Genomic DNA, 26,211 nt, shown 5'->3' on the forward strand with positions numbered 1-26,211 from the left:
CCGGTAATAGAACACCAGGCATAAATGGGTTAAAAGTAAAACTCTTCTGTTCTGAACATGAAAAGAATGAGCCTACAGACTATACCAAAAAATCAGCCAGAATATGGTTTTGGCTCCAGAATAAACAAATTTTATGGCCCAGTCACCCTATTTCCCTGAGGACACATTTGCTCTAAACATAGACTTACTGCTCCCACTCCCAGGCCCTGGTACATACCATAATAGTGACCCTATGGAGAAATAGAATTGAACCAAACGATTATAGAAATACCACATGCATATTATCACTTCTTTGTAGACTGCAAATTCCTACCTGGAAATAGTAGTAGCATTTCCTTCTTTCAATGCCTGTAATTAACAGATGATGTCAGACATGAGGAATGTCATCCTGTTTTCTGTATTTGATGAGAATCAAAGCTGGTACCTCACAGAGAATATGCAGCGCTTCCTCCCCAATGCAGATGGAATGAACCCTGAAGATCCAGAATTTCAAGTTTCCAACATCATGCACAGTAAGTAAAGTAGCACCTGAGCCCAATGGGTAATAGATAAAAGGAAATTGAAGCCATCAAATTGATGTTCATATAATGAATTAATTTGTATTAACTCCTGCAAGAGTCATAGTTTCTTAAAAATTGTTACATATGAACATATATGATTTTATATAAATTTATAGGATCCTAAAACATATTTTTAGAAAGCATCAAATATTCAGATAACATTTTTTTTACTAATTTTACTAGGGTGATATCAATAAATCAGGGTACATATGTTCAAAGAAAATATGTTCAGGTTATCTTGTCAATCAATTATGTTGCATACCCATCACCCAAAGTCAGATTGTCCTTTGTCAATTTCTATCTAGTTTTCTTTGTGCCCATCTCCTTCACCCTTTTCCTCTCCCTCCCCCCCTAACCACCACAAGCTTATCAATGTCTCCTAATCTCGTTTTTATGTCCCACCTACGTATGGACTAATGCAGTTCTTGTTTTTTTCTGATTTACTTATTTCAGTCCATATAATGTTATCAAGATCCCACCATTTTGTTGTAAATGATCCGATGTCATCATTTCTTATGGCTGAGTAGTATTCCATAGTGTATATGTGCCACATCTTCTTTATTCAGTCTTCTATTGAAGGGTTTTTGTTGGTTGTTTCCACGTCTTGGCCACTGTGAACAATGCTGCAACAAACATGGGGCTGCATGTGTCTTTATGTATCAATGTTTCTGAGTTTTGGGGGTATATACCCAGTAGAGAGATTGCTGGGTCATAAGGTAGTTCTATTTTCAGTTTTTTGAGGAACCACCATATTTTCCTCTATAATGGTTGTACTGCTTTACATTCCCACCAACAGTGAATGAGGGTTCCTTTTTCTCCACAGCCTCTCCAACATTTGCTATTACCTGTCTTGTTAATAATAGCTAATCTAACAGGTGTGAGGTGGTATCTCATTGCCGTTTTGATTTGCATTTCTCTAATAACTAATGAAGATGAACATCTTTTCATATATCTGTTGGCCGTATGTATTTCTTCCTGAGATAAGTATCATGTCCACTTCCCATTTTTTTATTGGATTGTTTGTTTGTTTGTTGTTGAGGTTATGAGCTCTTTATATATTTTGGATACTAGGCCCTTATCTGAGCTGTTGTTTGAAAATATCATTTCCCATTTAGTTGACTCTCTGTTTATTTTGTTATCAGTTTCTCTTGCTGAGCAAAAACTTCTTAACCTGATGTAGTTCCATTCATTTATTTTTGCCTTCACTTCCCTTGCCTTTGGAGTCAAATTCATAAAATGCTCTTTAAAACCAAGGTCCATGAGTTTAGAACCTATGTCTTCTTTTATGTACTTTATTGTTTCAGGTCTTATATTTAGGTCTTTGATCCATTTTGAATTAATTTTAGTACAAGGGGACAAACGGTAGTCGAATTTCATTCTTTTGCATGTGGCTTTCCAGTTTTCCCAGCACCATTTATTGAAGAGGCTTTCTTTTCTCCATTGTGTGTTGTTGGCCCCTTTATCAAAAATTATTTGACCATATATATGTGGTTTTAATTCTGGACTTTCTATTCTGTTCCATTGGTCTGAGTGTCTATTTTTCTGCCAATACCATGCTGTTTTGATTGTTGTGGCCCTATAATATAGTGTGAAGTCAGGTATTGTAATGCCTCCAGCTTCGTTCTTTTTCTTTAGGCTTGTTTTGGCTATTCGTGGTTTTTTATAGTTTCATATAAATCTGATGATTTTTTGTTTCATTTCTTTAAAAAATGTCATTGGAATTTTGACAGGAATTGCATTAAATTTGTATATTGCTTTGGGTAATATGGCCATCTTGATTATATTTATTCTTCCTATCCAAGAACAAGGAATATTCTTCCATCTCGTATCTTTTCCGATTTCCCTTAACAATGGTTTATAGTTTTCATTATATAAGTCTTTTACATTCTTTGTTATGTTTATTCCTAGGTATTTTGTTGTTGTTGTTGCAGTCGTGAAGGGGATTATTTTTTGAGTTCGTTCTCAAATGTTTCATTGTTGGCATATAAAAAGGCTATGGACTTTTGTATGTTAATTTTGTATCCTGTGCTTACTATATTGGCTTATTGTTTCTAGTAGTCTTTTTGTAGATTCTTGGGGTTTTCGATGTATAGGATCATATCATCTGCAAAAAGTGATACCTTTACTTCTTTTCTGATATGGATGCCTTTTATGTCTTTGTCTTGTCTGATTGCTCTGGCTAGAACCTCTAGCACCACATTAAATAAGAGTGGAGAGAGTGGACAACCCTGTCTTGTTCCTGATTTAAGGGGGAAAGCCTTCAGTTTTGTGCCATTTAATATGATGTTAGCTGATGGTTTATCATATATGGCCTTTATCATGTTGAGATATTTTCCTTCTATACCTATTTTCTTCAGTCTTAAACATAAAATTGTGTTTTATTTTATTGAATGACTTTTCTGCGTATATTGATAAGATCATGTGGTTTTTGTTCTATGTTTTGTTGATATGGTGTATTACGTCAACATACGTTTTACGTATGTTGAACCATCCTTGAGATTCTGGGATGAATCCCACTTGATCATGATGTATTATTTTTTTAATATGTTGTTGTATTCGATTTGCCAGTATTTTGTTTAGTATTTTAGCATCTGTATTCATTAGAGATATTGGTCTGTAGTTTTATTTTCTTGTGCTGTCCTTGCCCGGTTTCTGTATGAGGGTTATGTTGGCCTCATAAAATGTGTTTGGAAGTATTGCTTCTTCTTCAATTTTTTGGAAGACTTTGAATAGAATAGGAACCAAGTCTTCTTTGAATGTTTGATAGAATTCACTAGTACAACCGTCTGGGCCTGGAATTTTATTTTTGGGGAGGTTTTTTATAGTATTTTCTATTTCTTCCCTACTAATTGGTCTGTTTAGGCTTTCTGCTTCTTCTTGACTCAGTCTAGGAAGGTTGTATTGTTCTAGGAATTTATCCATTTCTTCTAGATTGTTGAATTTAGTGGCATAAAGTTTTTCATAGTATTCTACAATAAATCTTTGTATATCTATGATGTCCGTGGTGATTTCTCCTCTTTCATTTTGGATTTTGTTTATATGAGTTTTCCTTGATAAGTCTTGCCAAGGGTTTGTCAATTTTGATGATCTTTTCAAAGAACCAGCTTCTTGTTCTATTAATTTTTTCTATAGTTTTTCTGTTCTCTATATTATTTATTTCTGCTCTATTTTTTATTATCTCCTTTTTCGGCTGGTTTTGGGTTGTCTTTGTTCTTCTTTTTCCAGTTCCTTAAGGTGTGAACTTAAGTGGTTCACTTGGGCTCTCTCTTGTTCGTTCATATAGGCCAGAAGTGATATGAACTTCCCTCTTATCACTGCTTTTGCTGCATTCCATAGATTCTGATATGTTGTATTGTCGTTTTCATTTGTCTGTATATATCTTTTGATCTCTGGGCTTATTTCTTCTTCGACCCATTCATTTTTTAAAAGTATGTTGCTTAGTTTCCACATCTTTGTGGGATTTTTTCCTCTTTTTTGCAGTTGAATTCTAGTTTCAAGGCTTTATGATCAGAAAATATGCTTGGTACAACTTCGATTTTTCTGAATTTGCTGATGTTGATTTTGTGGCCCAACATATGGTCAATTCTTGAGAATGATCCATGTACACTGGAGAAAAATGTATACTCAGTCACTCTGGGATGAAATGTCCTGTAAATGTCTATCATATCCAGGTGTACTAGTGTTTTCTTTATGGCCAATATATCTTTATTGATTCTCTGTTTGGATGACCAATATAGAGCCATCAGCTGTGTATTGAGGTCTCCAAGTCTGATTGTATTTTTATCAGTTTTTGTTTTAAGGTCAATAAGTAGCTGCCTTATATATTTTGGTGCTCCTTGGTTTGGTGCATATATATTAAGAATTGTTATGTCTTCTTGATTCAGCATCCACTTAATCATTATGAAATGACCATTTTTGTCTCTGAGTACTTTTGCTGTCTTGTAGTCAGCATTATCAGATATGAGTATTGCTACGCCTGCTTTTTTTTGGATGTTATTTGCTTGGAGTATTGTTTTCCAGTCTTTCACTTTGAATTTGTTTTTATCCTTGTTGCTTAGATGAGTTTCTTGTAGGCAGCTTACAGTTGGATTTTCTTTTTTAATCCATTCTGCTACTTTGTGACTTTTTATTGGTGAGTTTAATCTGTTTACGTTTAGTGTAATTATTGACACTTGTGAGTTTCCTATTGCCATTTTATACATTGTTTTCTGTTAGTTTTGTGTTTTGTATGATTCTTCTCTTTCATTTTATATTTTTTGTTTTTGTTTGGTTATATTCCATACATCTTTGCTCTGTTGCTATCTTTTTTAAATCATTTGCTTCTGTGGTGGTTACCATTAAGTAATGAAAAGGATTCCTACCGTGTTCATTGTAGTGCACTATCTTGTGAGGACTTTTGCACTCCATTGTCCTTTGCTACTGTTAATCTCCGTCCTCTCCCCCTCCCCTTTATTTTGTTGTTGTCACAGTTTAAATTTGGTTTTATTGTGTTCTTGGTGGAGCTTTTACTTGTGGTTTTGTTTTGTTTTGTTCTTTGTATCTGGTTGGAAAACCCCCTTCTGTAATTCCTGAAGTGGGAGTTTTCTGATGATAAATTCCTTCATCTTTTCTGTATCTGTGAATGTTTTTATTTCTCCTTCATATTTGAAGGATAAATTTGATGGCTATAGTATTTGTGGATGAAAATTCCTCTCTTTCAGGACTTTAAATATTGGGGTCCACTCTCTTCTAGCTTGTAGAGTTTCTGTTGAGAAATCTAATGATAATCTAATGGGCCTTCCTTTATATGTTGTATTCTTCTTTTCCCTGGCTGCCTTCAGAATTTTTTCTTTGTCGTTGGTTTGTGCCAATTTCATTATGATGTGCCCTGGAGTAGGTTTGTTGGGGTTAAGAAAACTCAGAGTTCTGTTTTCTTCTTGAATTTGAAGCTTTAGTTCTTTCCCCTGGCTTGGGAAGTTCTCATCTATTATTTGTTTGAATATGTTCTCCATTCCATTTTCTCTCTCTTCTCCCTCTGATATATCTATTATTCTTATGTTATTCTTTTTGATGGAGTCAGATAATTCCTGTAGGGCCTTCTCATTCTTTTAAATTTTTGAGTCTCTTTCTTCTTTCTTTGTCCCTTAAGTTGCTTGTCTTCTATGTCACTAATCCTACCTTCTATCTGGTCTGTTCTATTAGCTAAGCTTGTTACCTCGTTTTTAAGCTTGTGAATTGAGTTTTTCATCTCTGTTTGATTTGTTTTTATAGTTTCAATTTCCTTGGTAATATATTCTTTGTGTTCATCTAGTTGTTTTCTGAGCTCCCTAAATTGCCTTTCTGTGTTTTCTTGTATATCTTTGAGTATTTTTAGGATTTCTATTTTAAATTCTCTGTCATTTAGCTCCAAGGTTTCCAATATATTAAATTTTTTTCTCCATAGATTTTCCCCCATCTATCTGTGCTACCTCTCTGTCTTTTTTATCCATGATATTCTATTTTCTTTTCCTTAATGGCATTTGAGGGTGGTTTTGTTGATAGTGTTAATGAGAATTAATAAAGAATAAACAGTTAAAAATAAAAGGAATAAAAAAAGTTATTATACCCCTCTTTTTTTCCTTCTCCTCTCCTCTCCTCTCCCCTCCTTCTTGAGAAAGTCTTGTGGTGAACTGTGAATTATATTGTGCTAAATAGAACAAAAACTACCTATAATGGAGGGCCTGAGTTGGGGAGAAGTGATAAAGGGGCAAAAAAGGGGGTATGGACCCACAAAATGCAAAAAAAGAAAAAATTTGGGTCAATAATAAAATGATTTGTTTTTAGGTGATGGTAGACTAAGAGATATGATGAGAGGAATAAGAGGGAAATAGGGAAAAGGGGAAAAATTTTAAAAATTACTACTGTATTTAGTGCCGCAAGAACTAGATAAAATGGAGCTCCAGGGTTGGGAGTACTGGTAGTGAGTTAGGAAAGCGAAGTAGCCTGACCTGTGGTGGCACAGTGGATAAAGCATTGACCTGGAAATGCTGAGGTTGCTGGTTCGAAACCCTGGACTGCCTGGTCAAGGCACATATGGGAGTTGATGCTTCCAGCTTCTCCCCCTTTTCTCTCTCTGTCTCTCTCTATCCCTCTCTCTCTCCTCCTTAAAAGAATGAATAAATAAAAAATAGATAAATTAAAAAAAAAGAAAGCGAAGTAAAAACCCCCCAAAGTGCCACAATGAAAAATTTGAGTCCCAGATAATGTAATTTGTTCGTGATTGAGGATTGAATGAGAGAAAAAGTAGAGGAGAAGAGAAGAAACTAATATAGAGGGAGAAAGAAAAAGAAAGAGGAAAACACAAAAAGAAGAAAAACGTATAAAAGGAGAAAGAGAGTTAAGGGTTTTGGAGTGCAACCCTAATAGAGAGAAAGGAAGAAGAAAGAAAAGATAATGGGAGATGTAACACTTATGGGTAGTGTAGTTCAAGGAGAGGAGAGAGAAAGACCAGCAGAGAATTAAAGGATCAAATTGGAAGAGGAAGAAAATAATCAAGACAAGAAGATAAGAGAAACAAATGAACAAATATAATAAAATGGGATAGGTTATAAAGTCAGTGGATTATTCTTGATTTTGAGAGGTTATCTTCTTGCTTTTTCTTTTTTCTCCCTCTTCTTGGTTGGTGACTCTGTATTCCAGGTTCTACCTCTGTGGCACACTTAGGTAGAGGTTTGCAGTTGATAAGTTTCTATGGAGATGTCATATATTGGGTGGGCTTCAGTCTCGTTGGCAGTTGAGGCTCACTAGCATTTGCAGGCTCTGCCAATGAGAGAGTCCATATTCCCAGAGCCTCTCTCCTAGTTTTTCCTTCCTGAATTAGTAGCCTGATGATCCAGCTATGGGGTTGCTGCTGCCTCTGCCTGGAGAGTAAGAGGCTCAAAGAGCTGGCAAATCCCCACTTTATTCCCACTCAGTGCAGGGCTCTGGGTAAGGCTCAATCAGTCAGAGCTGCTAGTATAATCAGGCAGGGCTTCAGCCCACACAAAGACCTCTGACTCTGCTCCTCTGTCCGGGAACACGGGCACCCACTCCTGGGGGAATCTCTCACCCACTCTCCAAGCTCGCTGACCAGGAGATCAGGCCGGCTGCCTCTCACTTCAGGTGAGACACCCTGCCTGCATGGAAAAGTTCGAGCATAGGGAATTTCACTTCTGCTCCCTCCCCGTGCGCCGCTTTTTCAGGGCCCAGGGGCGACCCTGAGATTTCACTTTCAGCCCACCAAAGGCCTCTGAATCTGCCCCTCTATCCAGGAATACGGGCGCCCACTCCCAGGGCTCTCAGAGGAATCTCTCGCCCACTATCCGCGCTCGCTGACCAGGATATCAGGCCGGCTGCCTCTCACTCCAAGTGAGGCGCCCTGTCCGCATGGAAAAGTTCGAGCATAGGGAATTTCACTCCCATGAGCTGCTTTTTTGGGTGCAGGGTGACCCTGAGACTCCGGTTTCGGCCCCCAGAAAGGACTCTGACCCTACCCCTCAGGCCGATAACATGGGCACCCACTCCCGGGGCTTTCAGAGGAATCTCTTGCCCTCTATCTGCACCCGCTGACCAGGAGATCAGGGCGGATGGCTGTCCCAAGTGCCTTTCTTTGTCTGGGTTTGGTGCAAGCATTAGCTTGTGTTGACTGGGTTGCCACAAGCACAGTTTTTCCTCAGCTTGGATGTCTGTGGCACAGCCTGGTTCAGACGTTTGTGCCACAGTCTGGTTCTATTCACATCCTATGCCCGCCTTAGTTCCTATACTCTCAGTTCCCAGTGAAAACAGCCCTTATTTAGGTTAGTGAGGAAGGTGGAATATTCCTTTCTCCGTCTTTTCCTTCAGGGTTGATTATATATTTAGTTAATTTTTTGCTCAATCATACTTTCTTGTTTAGTGTGGAACTTCTGGAGGCTGCAAGGATAGATTTTTCTGTCTCTGGTTGAAGATCTTGTTGAATTTTGGGGGAGATTTATTGGTATCGCTCCTTACAGCACCATTTCTCTGACATCATCTCCAGATAACATTTTTTGTGACAGAGACAGTGAGGGGGACAGACAGGGTGGACAGGCAGTAAAGGAGACAGATGAGAAGCATCAATTCTTTGTTGCAGCACCTTAGTTGTTCATTGATTGCTTTCTCATATGTGCCTTGACCAGGGGCTATAGCAGACCGTGTAACCCCTTGCTTGAGCCAGTGACCTTGGGGGTTTGAACCTGAGTCCTCTGTGTCCCAATCCAATGTTCTATCCACTGTGCCATCACCTAGTCAGACCAGATAACTTTATTTTTATTTTTAATTTTTATTTTTTCTAGATTTTTATTTATTCATTTTTAGAGAGAGAAAGTAGAGAGAAAGAGAAAGAGAAAAGAGAAGGAGGAGCAGTAAGCATCAACTCCCTTATGTGCCTTGACCAGGCAAGCCCAGGGTTTTGAACTGGTGACCTCAGCATTCCAGATCAATGCTTTATCCACTGCGCCACTGCAGGTCAGGCAATAAACCAAATAAGACATATCTTTTATTTACAAAAACATGCATAATTAATACTTAATATAAAATACAAACAGAATACAATTTTACATATATAAAACAATTGCCAGCTATAGCAATTTAAGTCAAATTAATGAAGATAGTGTATATTAAAAAACCAACATTGGCCTGACCTGTGGTGGCGCAGTGGGATAAAGCATCGACCTGGAACACTGAGGTTGCCGGTTCGAAACCCTGGGCTTGCCTGGTCAAGGCACATATGGGAGTTGATGCTTCCTGCTCCTCCCCCTTCTCTCTCTCTCCCCTCTCTCTAAAAATCAATTAAAAAATCAATCAATAAAAAAAAAAACCAACATCTTTTTACCTAGATTTATTGATGTATAATTGACAAATAAAAATTTTATATATTTAAGGTATAGAATGTGATCCTTTTGATGCCCCCTTCCTTTTATCTCCCCCTCTCTTTCCATAGTACACCTTTTCTTTAACCATTCTGTATTCAGGTAGCTTATGTATATGTTCTATCCATTTGCTAGGCCTTCCATAACAAAGTACCACAGGCTGGGTGGCTTCAACAACAGAAATTTATTTCCTCATAATTCTGGAAGCTGGAAATGTAAGAGATCAAGATATCTGCAGGATTGGCATGTTCTAGGGCCTCTTTCCTTGGCTTGTGGATGGGTATCTTCTCCTTGGGTCCTCACATGGTCTTTCTTCTGTGTGTGCACATGTTTATGTAAAAATTTCTTCTTCATTTAAGGACACCAGTCATAGAGAGCTACAGCTCACTTTAAGCATCTCATTTTAATGAATTACCTGTTTAAAGACTTACCCCTAATTGCAGCCATATGAGGTATTGTGGGTGAATTTGGGTGGGAGCACAATTCAGACTATCTACAAACACATACAAACTGGAATGGTAAAAAAAAAAGGATAAAAAATTTCAATCTCACAAGGAAATACAAAATAGAATACCAAAGTCATAGCACTTTATACCTATCAGTTTGGCAAAATTATATGACAGTTATTACTAGTGGGCTTGTGAGTAAAAGTGTATTCTCACACAATGATAGTAGATAACTAGTACAGACTTTTTGAAAACAATCTTATTGAAACCATTAAATAAAAAATATATGTATTTTGGAGCTCTGGTTCTCATTACCATGGCATTAACATATGTCATCCTGTATATCCCAATGAATTTAGCTAAAAATCCTTAAGAAAATGCATGGAGCAGCTATCAGAGAACCCTGAAAAGCACTTGGCAGCAGTTAAGTTGGGAAAGGAAACTAGAAAGATTTAAAAGTATACAGACTGTAAGTGAAGAAATAAAACTAAATATGACATGACTATCTACATAGAAAATGTGAAGAACTCTACAAAAAAGCTCCTGGAACTAATAAGAGTCTTTAGCCTCATTGCAGACTACAAAGTCAACATACAAAAGTCAGTCATATATTTATGTACTAACAGTGAACTGTTGGAAACCTAAATTACAAAAATAATACCATATACAACAGCTCAAAAAATGAAGTACCTAAGCATAAATCTAACAAACTAAGTGAAGGATCTGTACACTGAAAATTATGATAAAAGTAACTTTTTAAATTATTTTTATTTATGTATTTATTTATTTTAGCAGGGAGAGAGAGAGAGAGAGAGAGAAGGGGGGAGGAGCAGGAAGCTTCAACTCCCATATGTACCTTGACCGGGCAAGGCCGGGGTTTTGAACCGGCAACCTCAGCATTCCAGGTCGACGCTTTATCCACCGCACCACCACAGGTCAGGCAAAAGTAACTTTTTAAAAATATAGAAAAAATTAATAAAACTAAGAGCTGGTTCTTTGAAAAAAATCAATAAAATCAACAAACCATTGGCTAGGCTCACTAAGGAAAACAAAGAAAGGACTCATATAAACAAAATCTGAAATGAAAGAGGAAAAATAACCACAGGCATCATAGATATACGAAGTATCATAGTAAAATATTGTGAAAGATTATATGCCGCCAAATTCAACAAACTAAAGTAAATGGATAAATTTCTAGAACTACACAATCTTCCTGGACTGAGTCACAAAGAAGTGGAAACCCTAAATAGACCTATAAACAGGGAGGAAATAGAAACAACTATCAAAAACCTCCCCCAAAACAAAAGTCCAGGACCAACTGGCTACACTAGTGAATTCTACCAAACATTCAAAGAAGATGTGGTACCTACCCTTCTCAAAGTCTTCCAAAAAATAGAAGAAGCAATACTCCATAACAAATTTTATGACACCAACATAACCCTCATACCAAAACCTGGCAAGGATAACACACACACACACACACACACACACACACACACACACATACACACACAAAAGCTACAGACCTATATCTCTAATGAATACAGATCTCAAAATCCTAAACAAAATACTATCAAATCAGAAACAACATATTAAAAATAATAATACATCACGATCAAGTGGGATTCTTTTCAGGAGCACAATGATAGTTCAACATAAATAAATTGATCAACATAATACACCACATCAACAAAATAGAGATAAAAAATTATATGATTCTATCAAAAAAGTTATATGATTCTATCAAAAGATACAGAAAAGTCATTTGATAAGATCCAACATCCTTTATGTTTAAAACACTCAATAAAATCAGAATAAAAGGAAAGTACCTCAACATAATAAAGGCAATATATGAAAAAACATCAGCTAATACCATACTAAATGGTAAAAAAAAAAAATGAAGGCTTTTCCTCTAAAATAAGGAATGAGACAAGGCTGCCCACTCTCTCCACTCTTATTCAACATATTGCTGGAAGTTTTAGCCTGAGTAATCAAGCCAGAGAAAGAAATAAAAGGCATCCATATCAGGAAAGAAGTGAAATTATCACTTTTTGCAGATGACATGATTCTGTATTTTAAAAACTCAAAGACTTCACCAAAAAACTATTAGAAGCAGCCCTGGCTGGTTGGCTCAGCGGTAGAGCGTCGGCCTGGCGTGCAGGAGACCCGAGTTCGATTCCCGGCCGGGGCACATAGAAGAAGTGCCCATTTGCTTCTCCACCCCCACCCCCTCCTTCCTCTCTGTCTCTCTCTTTCCCTCCCACAGCCAAGGCTCCATTGGAGCAAAGATGGCCCGGGCGCTGGGGATGGCTCCTTGGCCTCTGCCCCAGGCGCTAGAGTGGCTCTGGTCATGGAGGAGCGATGCCCCGGAAGGGCAGAGCGTAGCCCCCTGGTGGGCGGAGCGTCACCCCTGGTGGGCGTGCCGGGTGGATCCCGGTCGGGCGCATGCAGGAGTCTGTCTGGCTGTCTTTCCCCGTTTCCAGCTTCAGAAAAATACAAAAAAAAAAAACTATTAGAAGCAATAAACCAATACAGTAAAATCACAGGATACAAACCACTGCTTTCCTACACACCAATGATGTAACACTGGAAAATGAACTCAAAAGAACAATTCTTTTAACAATTGCAGAAACAATAAAAAATACCTAGGACTTAACAAAGGATGTGAAAGACCTATGTACTGCAAACTATAAAACATTATTAAGTCTGACCTGTGGTGGCACAGTGGATAAAGTGTTGACCTGGAAATGCTGAGGTCGCCGGTTTGAAACCCTGGGCTTGCCTGGTCAAGGCACGTATGGGAGTTGATGCTTCCAGCTCCTCCCCCCTTCTCTCTCTCTCTCCTCTCTCTCTTTCTCTGTCTCTCCCTCTCCTCTCTAAAATGAATAAATAAAAAAAATTTAAAAAAACATTATTAAAAGAAATTGAAAAGACATAATAAAATGAAAAAATAGTCCATGTTCATGGATTGGAAAAATCAACATAGTTAAAATGGCCATATTACCAAAGCAATATACAAATTTAGTGCAATCCTCATCAAAATCCCAATGTCATTTTTTAAATAAATGGAAGAAAAAATCACCAGGTTTGTATGGAACCATAAACACACACACACACACACACACACACACACACACACACACAAATAGCCAAAGCAATCCTGAGGAAAAAGAATGAAGCCAGAGGTATCACACTCCCTGACTTCTAAGTATATTATACAGCCTCAATAATCAAAACAGCATTGTATTGTCAGAAAAACAAACATACAGATCAATAAAAAGTCCAGAAATCAAGAGTCCAGAAATAAAACCACATATATATAGACAAATCATCTTCAACAAAGTAGCCAAAAACACACAGTGGAGAAAAGAAAGCCTTTTCAATAAATGGTGCTGGGAAAATTGGAAATCCACATGCAAAAGAATGAAACTTGACTACATTTTGTCCCCCTGAACAAAAATCTATTCAAAATGGATCAAAGACCTAAATATAAGATATGGAACAATGGAAGAGGATTCCAAGATGGCAACAAATTAGGCAGACGATTCAACTGCCACCTCACAGGACCAAATCGGATTACAACTTAATCTGAGAACAATCATCTTGAAAGACTAGCTTTGGTGGAGAAAAAGGAACCCTAATCCACTGTTGGTGAAAATGTAAAGTAGTACAACCATTATGGAAGAAAGTATGGTGGTTCCTCAAAAAATTAAAAATATAACTACCATATAACCCAGCAATCCCTCCACTGGGTACATACCCCCCAAAACTCAAAAACACTGGTACGTAAAGACACATGCAGCCCCATGTTTATTGCAGCATTGTTCACAGTGGCCAAGCCATGGAAACAACTAAAAAGCCCTTCAATAGATGACTTGATAAAGAAGATGTGGTACATCTATACTATGGAATACTACTCTGCCGTAAGAAATGATGACATCAGATCATTTACAACAACATAGATGGACCTTGATAACATTATACTGAGTGAAATAAGTAAATCAGAAAAAACTAAGAACTGTATGATTCCATATATAGGTGGGACATAAAAATGAGACTCAGGGACATGGACAATAGTGTGGTGGTTACAGGGGGTGGAGGATAAGAAGGGGGTAGGGGAGGAAAGGGGCACAAAGAAAGCCAGATAGAAGGTGACAGAAGACAATTTGACTTTGGGTGATGAGTATTCAACCTAATCAAATGTCAAAATAACCTGGAGATGTTTTCTCTGAACCTATATACCCTGATTGTTCAATGCCACCCCATTAAAATTAATAATAAAGGGGAAAAAAGACCAGCTTTGGACTAAACAAAGAATCTATAGCCAAGGATCACAGAAGAAGCCACATCAAGACTGGTGGGAAGGGCAGAGACATGGAAAGAGCTGCCCCACTCCCAGGAGCAAGCTGTGGCTGAAGGTCCAGAGAAACTCTCATTGTGGGGAAGGTTGCCCTGAGTAGTGTGGGTACTCAGCTCCAGGCCCATAACCCCAGCCTAGAGCCCCACAGCCTAGAAGAGGCACCCACACATCATTTAGAGGTGAAAAGAGCCCTGTTTCTGTCTGCAAGAAAGAGATGGAGCTCTCAGAGATGCAGGCTCTATCTTAAAGGGACAGCACAGAAAATCTTGTTCACAGCCACTTACCCAGGGTTCTGGTGGAGGGATAGCTGAGAGAACTAGAGTTGCATGAGGAGAGTGTGAAGTTGGAGGCCCAGGGAGAGACATGGTGGGGGACGACCACTGGAACCTCTGTGCTGAATCATTCTCCAATACTGCAATTGCCATTTTTCTTGGATGGAGCAGTCCCCTTTGAGCAGCATCAGCCTGAGGAAAAGCAACTGCTTCACCCTTCGGAGTCTCTTCTGTCCCAGTCATGGAGACTCCTTTGTTCTGAGAAGCCAGGAATCAGCAGACGTATAAGTGACTCGGTTTTCTGGTGTTGAGGCCAGAGCTTCCCCCCACACTCTCCTGAGTCTAAAACTGGTGATTCTTCCTCACAGCAGACTCAGTAGAAACTGTCTCCACTGCAGGCATACCACACCAACTGGACTCCAGGGCCACACTCTACTGAGGTTTTTGAAAAAAGTCTGGACAGACTGGGCCCACCTTGGGCTGAGGGGCAGAGCCATACCCATCATCCTTCCTAATTCTTGAATAGCAACAGGCTCTAGACTCTACCAGGGTATTTTTCAGTGGCTAAGCCCAACAAGCAGCCAGCAGACAGAGGCTGCAGGAGGTGGGACTCAGGGAACCTTGGCCTTTTAAGCGGATCCTCGCCCAGGCCCAGGGTGGGTAAAAGCAGCCTAGCTTGTATTCCCATGAGCACATGGGCCCAGCAGAGGCAGCCACAAACTCTGCACTGCTTGTAGCCTGAAAAAGGTTGCTGAGAGCCCATCACAGGCAATGTCTCCCACTAGTCTGTGCCAGGTTCCTGCCAGCTAGGCCCAATGTTGAAATATCTGGTGGCCAGCTGCAGAAAGCATCGGTTCATGACCTAACAACCCTTGCTAGAGTGGTATCCTAAGGAAAGGCTCTTCATACCTGGTCCAACTGAGGCGAGTTCTGCTTTCTGTGATCAGCACCAGCACATTAGCTCATTTGCATTGGATAGGGTGGAGCTTCACAGTCATCTGGCCTAGGTGCTGGATATCCTGCCCTGCTGGAATAGATTCAACTAAGGGAAGGGAGAGAGGCTTGGAGCATGGACATTTAAATTGTGGGTCCCTGTGAGCCTATTGTTGGATCTAGTTGAGAGGCTTAGCCACTTTTGGGGCGGCACAGTCAGCCCCAGGAGAGGATGTGAGGCAGATGTGTTAGGCTTTCTCACAGGTTTACCAGCTGCAAGCTCTTTACTTGGTTAGTTTGTGGGCACTATGCAGAGGCACATGCACATTAGCCTATATAAGTCTACGGATGCTTCCTCTGGGCGGTGATTCTCCCAGATCGCTTTCCCACCACCGTGAGGTATGGTTTTCTTGCTCCCTTGCCCTTACTGTGAATAGCAGATTTTCCTTTGTTTATTAGTTTTTGCCCTTTTGTTTATTTGCTCACCTGTCTTTGCAAGCCTCCATTAAATGGATATGGCCCGACACTTTCTGGCTAAGCAGTTTCTTTACTGTCTGCCTGAATCCAATGTAAACCTACTTGGCCTCAGCCACCAGCATTACAGAAAACTCTCTCAGTCTTCCTCCCTGAGACCAGGGTCTCACTAGCTGTAAGACTGCTACAGAGAGGACTGTCATACCAACCTGATCTGAACCTGCATCTCACTTTGCTGAGGAGAAATAAAATTTGAGTATCCAGCAGCAGTGGAGGGATTAGGCTCTGGAGTAGAGGCCACATTCCCTGTACTGAGTACCAAGAGACCCCTGAAGTAGGGGTTCCCACTAATGTTGTATTCACAACCTTAGCTGCCCTAACCCACCAAGCGTACAACCTGTAGAGAGATTGGTTGGGTAAGGCTAGTCTGAACCCACACTACACTCTTTCTACAGAAGACTCTGGGGGAAGACCAGGCAGCTACAAGAGGAGGTGGAGCAGCTGAAAACTGGAGGGAAATCTTACAGAGCTTAGGGCTTTTATGGAGCTGCTGTCATCTCTAAGCAGGAGAAAGCTGATCCTTATACATAGGTTGGACCCTCCTACACTACCCAGGCACAGAAAACACAGTCACAAACAGCAAAAAGAGCAGTAGCTGCAGACAGGTAGCCCACAGTGGGTTAAAAGCAATAGCTGATGCCAACCCAAGTAGATCTAGAACCAATACAACTGGTAGTGGGTGGCAGACAGCACCAACCCTAGACTCAGCTACCTACACAAGCAGCATACCCAATGGAGGAGTCTAGCAGACATTAACACTATAGAGAATAAATATGCCCAATAGGACAGACATTGCACAGTGTGTAATACACACGATCAAGGTTGACCCTTAGTGCCAGCCAGCCTGAAGGGATAACCATACCCAAGAAAGAACCAACTGCATTAAATACTCACATACAACAGGAGGAGAAATAGTACCTTCAAGAAGAATTCCTAGAACAAGGAAAACAAGTGGCCTGGAGATCAGTACCACTGAGCCTATCTTTCTCATAAAGACACCACAACAAATTTCAAAGTCAGGCAGTGCTACCTAATACACAGACAAAATGGGCAGACAAAGAAATGTGACCCAAATGAATCAAGAGAAGAAATCCCCAGAAAAAAAAACTAAATGAAATGGAAGTAACCAAACTAACAGATGCAGAGTTTAAAACAATTATTTTTAGGATGCTCAAGAATCTTAGAGCAACAATGGGTGGTCATAATGAACACCTAAATAAAGAGATAGCAAGCATCAAAAATGACATTGAAATCATAAAAAAGAACCAGTCAGAAATAACAAATACAATATCAGAAATAAAGACTGCACTAGAAGGAATCAATAGAAGGCTGGATGAAGCAGAGGATTGAATCAGTGATTTAGAAGACAAGATAAATATAAACATAGAAGCAGAGCAGCAAAAAGAAAAGAGGCACAAAAACACTGAGGAAACTCTAAGAAACCTCTGAGACAATATCAAGAGAAACAATATTCATATCATAGGGGTTCCTGAAGGAGAAGAGAACTAACAAGAGATAAAGAACCTGTTTGAAGAAATCATAGCTGAAAATTTCCCTAAATTAATGAAGGAAAAAGTCCCACAGGTTCAAGAAGCACAGAGAATCCCATTAAAGAGGAACCCGAAGAGGCCTACACCAAGACACATCATAATTAAAATGCCAAAGTTAAGAGACAAGGAAAGAATACTAAAAACTGCAAGAAAAAAAGCAGTTAATTACCTACAGAGGAGCCGCCATCAGGATGACATTTGACTTCTCAACAGAAACACTTAAGGCCAGAGGGATTGGCAAGAAATATTCAAAGTGATGCAGAACAAGAACCTACAACCAAGACTTCTTTATCCAGCAAGGCTATCATTTAAAATTGAAGGAGAAATAAAAAGCTTCCCAGACAAAAAAAGACTCAAGGAATTCATTACAATCAAACCAGTACTGCAAGAAATGTTAAGGGGCCTCCTGTAAAAAGGGCAAAGGAAAAAAAGAAATCCAGAAAAAGAGGATTGTAAATTGAAAGAATAAAATGACAATAAATAAATACATATTAATAATAACCTTAAATGTGAATGAAATACTACTCAGCCATGAAAAAGAAGGAAATCTTACCTTTTGCGATGGCATGGGTAGACCTCGAGATTATTATGCTAATTGAAATAAACCAGGCAGAGAAAGAAAATATCATATGATCTCACTTATATGTGGAATCCAATGAACAAAGTGAACTGAGGGACAGAATAGAGACTGAGGCAGGGTCACAGGGACCAGAGGGACATCTGTCAGAGAGAAGGAAGATGAGGGGACGTTATCAGAGAAGGTGAAGGGATTAGTGACATTATATATACATAACATGTAGATACAGATAACAGGACAGCAAATCCCAGAGGGATGGGGGGATGAATTAGGGACAGGGGGGCAGAAGGGGTGTAATGAGGGACATGGAGGTAAGGATGAAGGTGTTATATATAGTGGGACACTTAAATGCATGTTAACACAATAAATTAAAATTAATAAAATTTAAATAGGAATTAAAAATGAAAAGAAAAAGAAAAAATCTGAAACAAGAAGTTACATAGAAGAAAACATAAGTACTATGCTCATGAACCTTGGCTTTAGAAAATAATTTATGAATTTGACCCCAAAGGCAAGGGAAGTAAAGGCAAAAATTAATGAATAAGACTATATCAACCAAAAAACTTCTGCACAACAAAAATAAACTGACAACAAAACAAATAGGCAGCCAACTAAATGGGGAATGATATCTGCAAACAACAGCTCTAATAAGAGATTAATATCCAAAATATATAAAGAACTCACAAAGCTCAACAAAAGACAAGCAAACAATTCAATTAAAAAATTGGGGAGAGGACCTGAACTGACACTTCTCCCAAGACGACATACAAATGCTAAACAGATATATTTAAAAATGCTCAATTTCACTTGCTATTTGAGAAATGTGAATCAAAACTACAATGAGATACCACCTCATACCAGTTAGATTAGCTATTATCAACAAGACAGGTAATAACAAGTGTTGGAGAGGTAGTGGAGAAAAAGGAACCCTCATTCACTGCTGGTGGGAATGCAAATTAGTACAATGATTATGAAAGAAAGTATGGTGGTTCCTCAAAAAATTAAGAATAGAATTATCATATGACCCAGCAATCCCTCTACTATGTATCTACCCCCCAAATTCAAAAACATTGGTATGTAAAGACACACGCACCCCCATGTTTACCACAGCATTATTCACAGTGGCTCAGACATGGAAACAACAAAAATGTCCCTTGATAGAGGATTGGATAAAGAAAATGTGGTATGATTAAATACTACTCAGCCATAAGAAATGATGACATAATGACATTTATGACAATATGGGTGCACCTCAAGAATGTTATGCTGAGTAAAATAAGTAAACCATAAAAAGCTAAGAACTGTATGATTTCACACATAGGTGGTATATAAAACTGACACTCATGGACATAGATAAAAGTGAAGTGGTTACTCTGGGGAAGGGGATGTGAGGGAGTGGGCCAGGTGGCAGGTGGGGGAAGGGTGTAAAGAGGGACAAGTATAAGGTGATGAAAAATTATTTGACTTTGGATGATGGGTATACAACATAATCAACAGTTCAAATGCTATAGAAATATTTACCTGAAACCTACGTACTCTTATTGATCAATGTCACCCTGTTAAAGTTAATTCTCTAAATAAAATTTTAAGATTAAAAAAAAGAAATGAATTAAAGTTAAACCCAGGCCACTTAGAGAAATTTCTTAAAGGTACTGTTGAATAAGATAGATGCAGAAAATTGTGTGTAATATGATCATTTTTTGTAAAATAAACAATGACCACAAAACAGAAACTGTACACATACTTATGTGTATATGTAGAGTGAGATATGCTTTTCGAGCCAGTATGGTATGTGCTAATCATTCTGGGTTAGGAGTCTTACCTCAGTGTTTTTATGCATATCTCTATCACTTTATTTTCATATTGTTTCAAGAACAAAATCATAAAAGTGTATCATGAAAAAGTGTGGCAATATAAGTCTAGAGAAGAAGGATTAGATGTTCTATCTTGTTCAAAATCAACTTAACCTTATCTCCTTGTGAGTTTAGCCCAATTGCATAGGATTTATTTGTACTATTTTATTTTGTGTTTGCTTTTATTCTGGATTTTACATTTTTCTCTTTATTGCTTTTTTTGGTTGATTAGGATTTATTAATTACATATTTTTCTTTTCTATTTTGGAAGTCATACCCCTTTTATTTTTATTAAGCAAGGATTATCTTTGAAATTTTACAAAGCTTGTTGTTTTTTTTAATTTTGTTTTTAGCTTTATTGTGATATAATTGACATATAACAATTCCGTGAGTGTAAGGTATTCAATGTGTTGATTTGATACACTTTCATATTGCAAAATGACTACCTCCATAGTGTTAGCTAAACCTCCATCACATCACATAATTATTTCTGTTTTGTAGTGACAGTATTTAAGATCCACTCTCAGCAACTTCCAAGTATAAAATACAGTATTGTTAACTGTAATCACCAGACTGTACATTTGATCCTCAGAACTTACTTGTCTTATAACTGGAAGTACCCTTTGCCAACATTTCCTATTTTCTCCATCCCTTAGCACCTGGTAGCTACCATTCTACTGTTTCTATGAGCTAATTTTTTTAGATTACGTGTAGAAGTGGAATCATACAGTTTTTGTCTTTCTCTGACTTATTTCACTGATGATCACATTTCCCTTATGATTAGTGATGCTTAGTATCTTTTCATGTATCTGTTGACCATTTTTATATATGTTTTGGGAAAATATTATTCAATTCCTCTGCCCATTTGTAAAATCAGATTTTTCTTTTTGTTATTGAAATATGTGAGTTCTTTATATATTTTGGATATTAAGCCCTTATCATATAAATTATTTGCAAATATATTCTCCCATTCCTTATGTTGCCTTTTCATTTTGTTCATTATTTTTGTTACTATATTTGCATTATCATTCTCTCATTTCTTTAGACACATACTTTTATTACTTATTTTCCATTCAAAAATAAGTTAAAGACACCATGCCTTTTCATTTCTTAATACTTTATTATATAATCCCTATGAATAAAAATATTGTCTTACATAAGCAAAGTCGAGTTATAAAATTTAGAAAATATAACATTGATACAATACATTTTACCTAATTGGCAGCCAATATTTCAATTGTATCAATCAATGCTGCCTTTTGTCGCATTTCCTGCCTCCAATTCAAGGTCCTGTCCTGGATACTGCAATGGATCTAATTTTCCTGCTTTTCTAAAACCCATTAGTTTCCTTGAATCTGGAACATTAACAGATGTTAATTTTCATCACTTGATCAAGGTTTTTTTTTCTTCTGGTTTCTTCTCTGTGTAGTTACTACTTTCTCCCTTGCAACTAATCAGCATTTTGCATGGAGACACTTTGAGACCATGCAAATGCCTTGCCTCCCCCATCATATAGCATCCAAATCCTTCTTTATCATGGTGGTCTATGACTCTCTTCACCTTGAGATTAGGACCTAGCTGATCAAGTATTAATAGTCTACTTTTCTGGAAGGTATAATGTTATCTCTTCTTGGGCATAACATAATCATTTCTAATCATGACAATTCAAAATAAAAAAATCCTGATACTGTTAAAACCTCTTGTTCTCATTTTTTTTACAGGCATCAATGGCTATGTTTTTGATAGTTTGCAGCTGTCAGTTTGTTTGCATGAGGTGGCATACTGGCACATTCTAAGTGTTGGAGCACAGTCTGACTTCCTCTCTGTCTTCTTCTCTGGTTATACCTTCAAACACAGAATGGTCTACGAAGACACACTTACCCTATTTCCGTTTTCAGGAGAAACTGTCTTCATGTCAATGGAAAATCCAGGTTAGTTATTTATATTATTCTTTTAATAAAATCTGTAATTGCTTCACTGGTCATTCATATGTTCTTTTGCTCACTAGCACACATTTGGGCAAATACTAACTGTTTTAAGTGATTTTGGAAATTGCAAGGTATTTTAATGACACAAACACACAGGTATTTTATTTAAACATCTTTGCTCTAAAAAAATGCCTTTACCTGCCATGGGACAAAATGTTATGTGTATTTACTAAATTAAGAATAGAGCAGAGCCTTACCAGGTGGTGGTGCAAAGGATGGAATGTTGGACTGGGATGCAGAGGACTCAGTTTTGAAACCCTGAGGTCGCCAGCTTGAGCACAAACTCATCTAGTTTGAGCAAGGCTCACCAGCTTGAGCCCAAAGTTGCTGGCTCGAGCAAGGGGTCACTTGGTCTGCTATAGTCCCCTGGTCAAGGCACATATGAGAAAGCAACCAATGAACAACTAAGGTGCCGCAACAAAGAATTGATGATTCTCATCTCTTTTCCCTTACTGTCTACCTGTCCCTGTCTGTCCCTCTCTCTGTCTCTCTCTTTGTCTCTGTCACACAAAAAAATAGAGTGAATCTGGCCTGTTGGCTCAGTAGTAGAGTGTCAGTTCACCATGTGAATGTCCCAGATTTGATTCCTCATTGGGGCACAAAAGAGAAGCGATCATCTGCTTCATCATCCCTCCCTCTCCCCTTTCTCTCTTTTTCTCTCTCTCTTCTCTTCCCACAACCATGGCTCAATTGGTTAGAGTGCATTGACCCCCAGCACTGAGGATGGCTTAGTGGAGCCTCCTCTCAGGTGCTAAAAATATCTTCCTTAAGAGCATGACCCCAGATGGGCAGAGTGTCAAACCCAGAAGTTGGTTACCAGGTGGATCCCGGTCAGGGTACATGCGGGAGTCTGTCTCTCTATCTCCCATCCTCTCACTTAGAAAAAGAAGGGGGGGAGAAACAGAGCTACTGGTCCTGGCCAGTTAGCTCAGTGGTAGAGAATCGGCCTGGTGTGTGGAAGTCCTAGGTTCAATTCCCAGCCAGGGCACATGGGAGAAGCGCCCATCAGCTTCTCCACTCTTCCCCCCTCTCCTTTCTCTTTATCTTGCTCTTCCCCTCCCGCAGCCAAGGCTCCATTGAAGCAAAGTTGGCCCGGGCACTGAGGATGGCTCTATGGCCTCTGTCTCAGGTGCTAGAGTGGCTCTGGTTTCAACAGAGCAACAGACCAGGTGGGCAAAGCATTGCCCCCTAGTGTGAATACTGAGTGGATCCCGGTTGGGCCCATGTAGGAGTCTGTCTCTCTGCCTCCCCACTTCTCATTTCAGAAAAATACCCCCCAAAATGAAAATTTATAAAAAAAAATAAAAATTTTAAATTTATGACAAAAAGAGAAACCACAGGAAAAAAGATTGTCAACAAACAAAAAAATCAAAAACAAAACACTCACAAAAAATAAAATAAAACTGAAAGAAAATGATATTCTAAGATGAATAAGAAGAAAAACAAGAAAAAAAGAGGGGGAAATAGGAAAAATAAATTTTAGTTTTGAGAAATTTCTTCCAGTAGGTGTTGCTGTATTACAACTTTTAGCTCTTTGAAGTTTCTGGGCTCTCCACTGAGATGTTTCTGTTGCAATGATGTAGGCAAGGCCACAGTCCTGTTGGTGGGTGGGTCATATTGTGAGGGCTTTATGGCTTCATCCTTATGCTTTATCTTTATGGCTTCAACTTTCCAGCTTTGCAGCTCTAACAATGGTTATCTCAAGCTTCCAGGTGCTCTGTCTCTCCTCTCAACAGACCTGGGGACTGAACGTGAAAAATCTCTGTTCTTCAAGGGAGTAATTAGTTCTGAAGAGCTAGCTGTGGGGTTTGTCTCTGCCACTCTCAGTACCATGAGGTGACAGAGACAGGATCTGGGAGGCTAGGGGGCCACACTTTTGCTTTCTCTGTATCTGCTGAGTGCAGGCTGCAGCCGAACCATAAGAACACTGGCCATGACTTCGTGCTCTGGCTGCTTTGGTTTATCTCCACTCTACCCCTCTGTCTCACCATTCCTCCAGCAGGAAACCCAGTCACTCCCAGTTTTCCTCTCTGTATCCCTCAGACAAAATCCAGAGAGCCCAAGCTTCCCTCCTTCCCATAGTCTAGCAGAGAGAAAAAAAATCACTCCAGGTTTATCTCCTTTCCTCTCCAATGCCCATCATGATTGCATTTTATCTTCCACCCCCCTTTCCACCTTATTTTACCTTTAAGGCAGACCTGTGAGCCCTGCTGAGGTTCCTTCACTGTGTTATAGCTGTTCAACTTGTGGAAATTTCAAGGAAAAAATCAGGAGTATCTCTCATGCTACCATAACTCTGACATCATCTTTGATATCAATTGTTTTAAATTTGTTGAGACTTGCAATTTGTTTAGCATATGATTTACTTTGGTTAATGGCCCATTTACAATTAAAATGAATATGTCTTCTGCAGTTTTTGAGTAGACTAGTACATATTTGTCAAGTATGTCAAGTTGATATCTCATGTTGCTAAAATCCTTACAAGTTTTCTGATATTTTGCTTCTTATAGTTACTGAGAGAACTACACTTCTCACAAAAATTAGGGGATATTTCAAAATGCACTTTCAAGATCAGGGAATGTGCAGATAACTCCAGTACTTTCAGCCTTTTTTATAGTGCACTTTCACCATGAAATAAAAGTTGGTTTTGTTTCTCATTTGCATCATTGAACAACTTTTTTTGACTTGTCATTTGCTTTTCTGATGTTCTTGTTTAATAAAAAAAATCAAATGCTTCTTTTTTTATCGCTTCATATTCATTTGAAATATCCCCTAATTTTGTAAGCAGTATATGTTAAGAGCTCTAACTATAATTGCTGAGGTTATTTTTCTCTTTATATCTTTTAATAACAGTGTTTTGAAATAAATGAGGCAAAATAAAATTAGGTGCTGACAAATTTAAGATAGTTGTGTATTCTTGTTAAATTAACCATTTTATCATTGTGAAATGTCCTTCTTTGTTGAAGAAGTACTTGTTGCTTTTAAACCTGGTTGGTCTGAAATTTATATGCTTCAACCACCTTTGTTTTGGTTCATGTTTGTGTGGTATATGTATTTCCATACTTTCACTTTTAACCTATCTATGCCCTTATATATATAGTGCAACTCTTCCACACTTCTTGTAGTGCAAGTCTGATGATTAGTTAATTCTCTCAGATTTTGCTTGTCTAAAAAGTCTTTATTTCTCCTGAATTTCTTAATAATATTTTCACTGTGTATAAATAGAACTTGGGGTTGATATATTTGTTTTGTTTTGTTTTATTGGGCTTTTCCCCCAGCACTTTAAAAATGCCACTCCAGAGTAGTCAGCATCAAGATGGTGAAATAGAGGTCCCAATGTTTATCACCCCCACAAATCCAACAAATAAACAACTACATACAAAGAAAATAGCTCTAGGACAACTCCAGAGCACAATGGACAAGCATCAGAAACACTATGGAACACAAAAAATGAGGATGGCTACATAAAAAAGCATAGAAAATATATTACCTGTGTCATGCCATCTGTAAGTCTGGAGCAGCTTGGTGATGAAGAAAATATTTGCAAACTGTATGTCTGATAGGGGACTAAAATTCAATATCTATAAAAAAATTATACAACTCAATAACAAGAAAATCTTATTTTTAAGACAGAGGACCTGAATAGACACTTGCAGCCTTCATTACCTGAGGACCCCACAGTTTTCACAAATACTGAAGCCACCTGACAGAGCTGCTCAGGGTCCAAGCCACTGTACTATTCCCAGACATGGAGTTACTTTCTTTCAGGGGGGACTAGGGATGTGTTGTTGCTGTGTCCTGCACTGTCACCTCCTTGGCCTAGGCCTCCATTGCACTTTCCATCACCATCTTCAGGGCTTAAGTTACTGTTGTGCCTCACTCCCTGGACCTAAGGCACCACAAGTGCCTCATCATCCTTATAGGTCAATGCTGCTGCTGTACCCTGACTTTCAAACACCAAGCCACCATTGCTTCATTTCCACCAGAGCCTGAGGTTCTGTCACATGCCACAGAGACCTGGCACCCAGTTCCATGGGCAGTCTGTGCATGCCTGTGCCTTGGACAGTGGCACCACTGCAGTAGGTGCATCCATGTTCCAAGATCCAGGAGCCATAGTAGATTCACACACACCTGAGCTTAAGACCCTGACTCCACTGCCATTCTAAATGCCTGTACCCTGAACACCAACACCACCACAGAGAACACACCTCTGTCCCAGAACCACCAACAAGGCCCATGTGCTCACTTTCTAG

General features: G+C 38.7%; 1 protein-coding gene across 2 annotated transcripts in view; it reads left to right on the top strand.

Moving 5' to 3' along the window:
- The window catches only part of F8 (coagulation factor VIII), a 210,351-nt gene that overhangs the window by 118,367 nt on the left and 65,773 nt on the right, over positions 1 to 26,211 (top strand). For both annotated transcript variants that reach the window (XR_010727831.1, XM_066249411.1), the window contains exons 12-13: positions 362 to 512; positions 21,692 to 21,901. Coding sequence is in view for 1 of the 2 variants with exons in the window: in XM_066249411.1 (XP_066105508.1) it covers positions 362 to 512; positions 21,692 to 21,901 (361 nt within the window). In the remaining variant the exon portion in view is untranslated. The remainder of the gene's footprint in view (positions 1 to 361; positions 513 to 21,691; positions 21,902 to 26,211) is intronic.

Source organism: Saccopteryx bilineata, chromosome X (genome assembly GCF_036850765.1).
Source record: "Saccopteryx bilineata isolate mSacBil1 chromosome X, mSacBil1_pri_phased_curated, whole genome shotgun sequence".
Lineage (NCBI taxonomy): Eukaryota > Metazoa > Chordata > Mammalia > Chiroptera > Emballonuridae > Saccopteryx > Saccopteryx bilineata.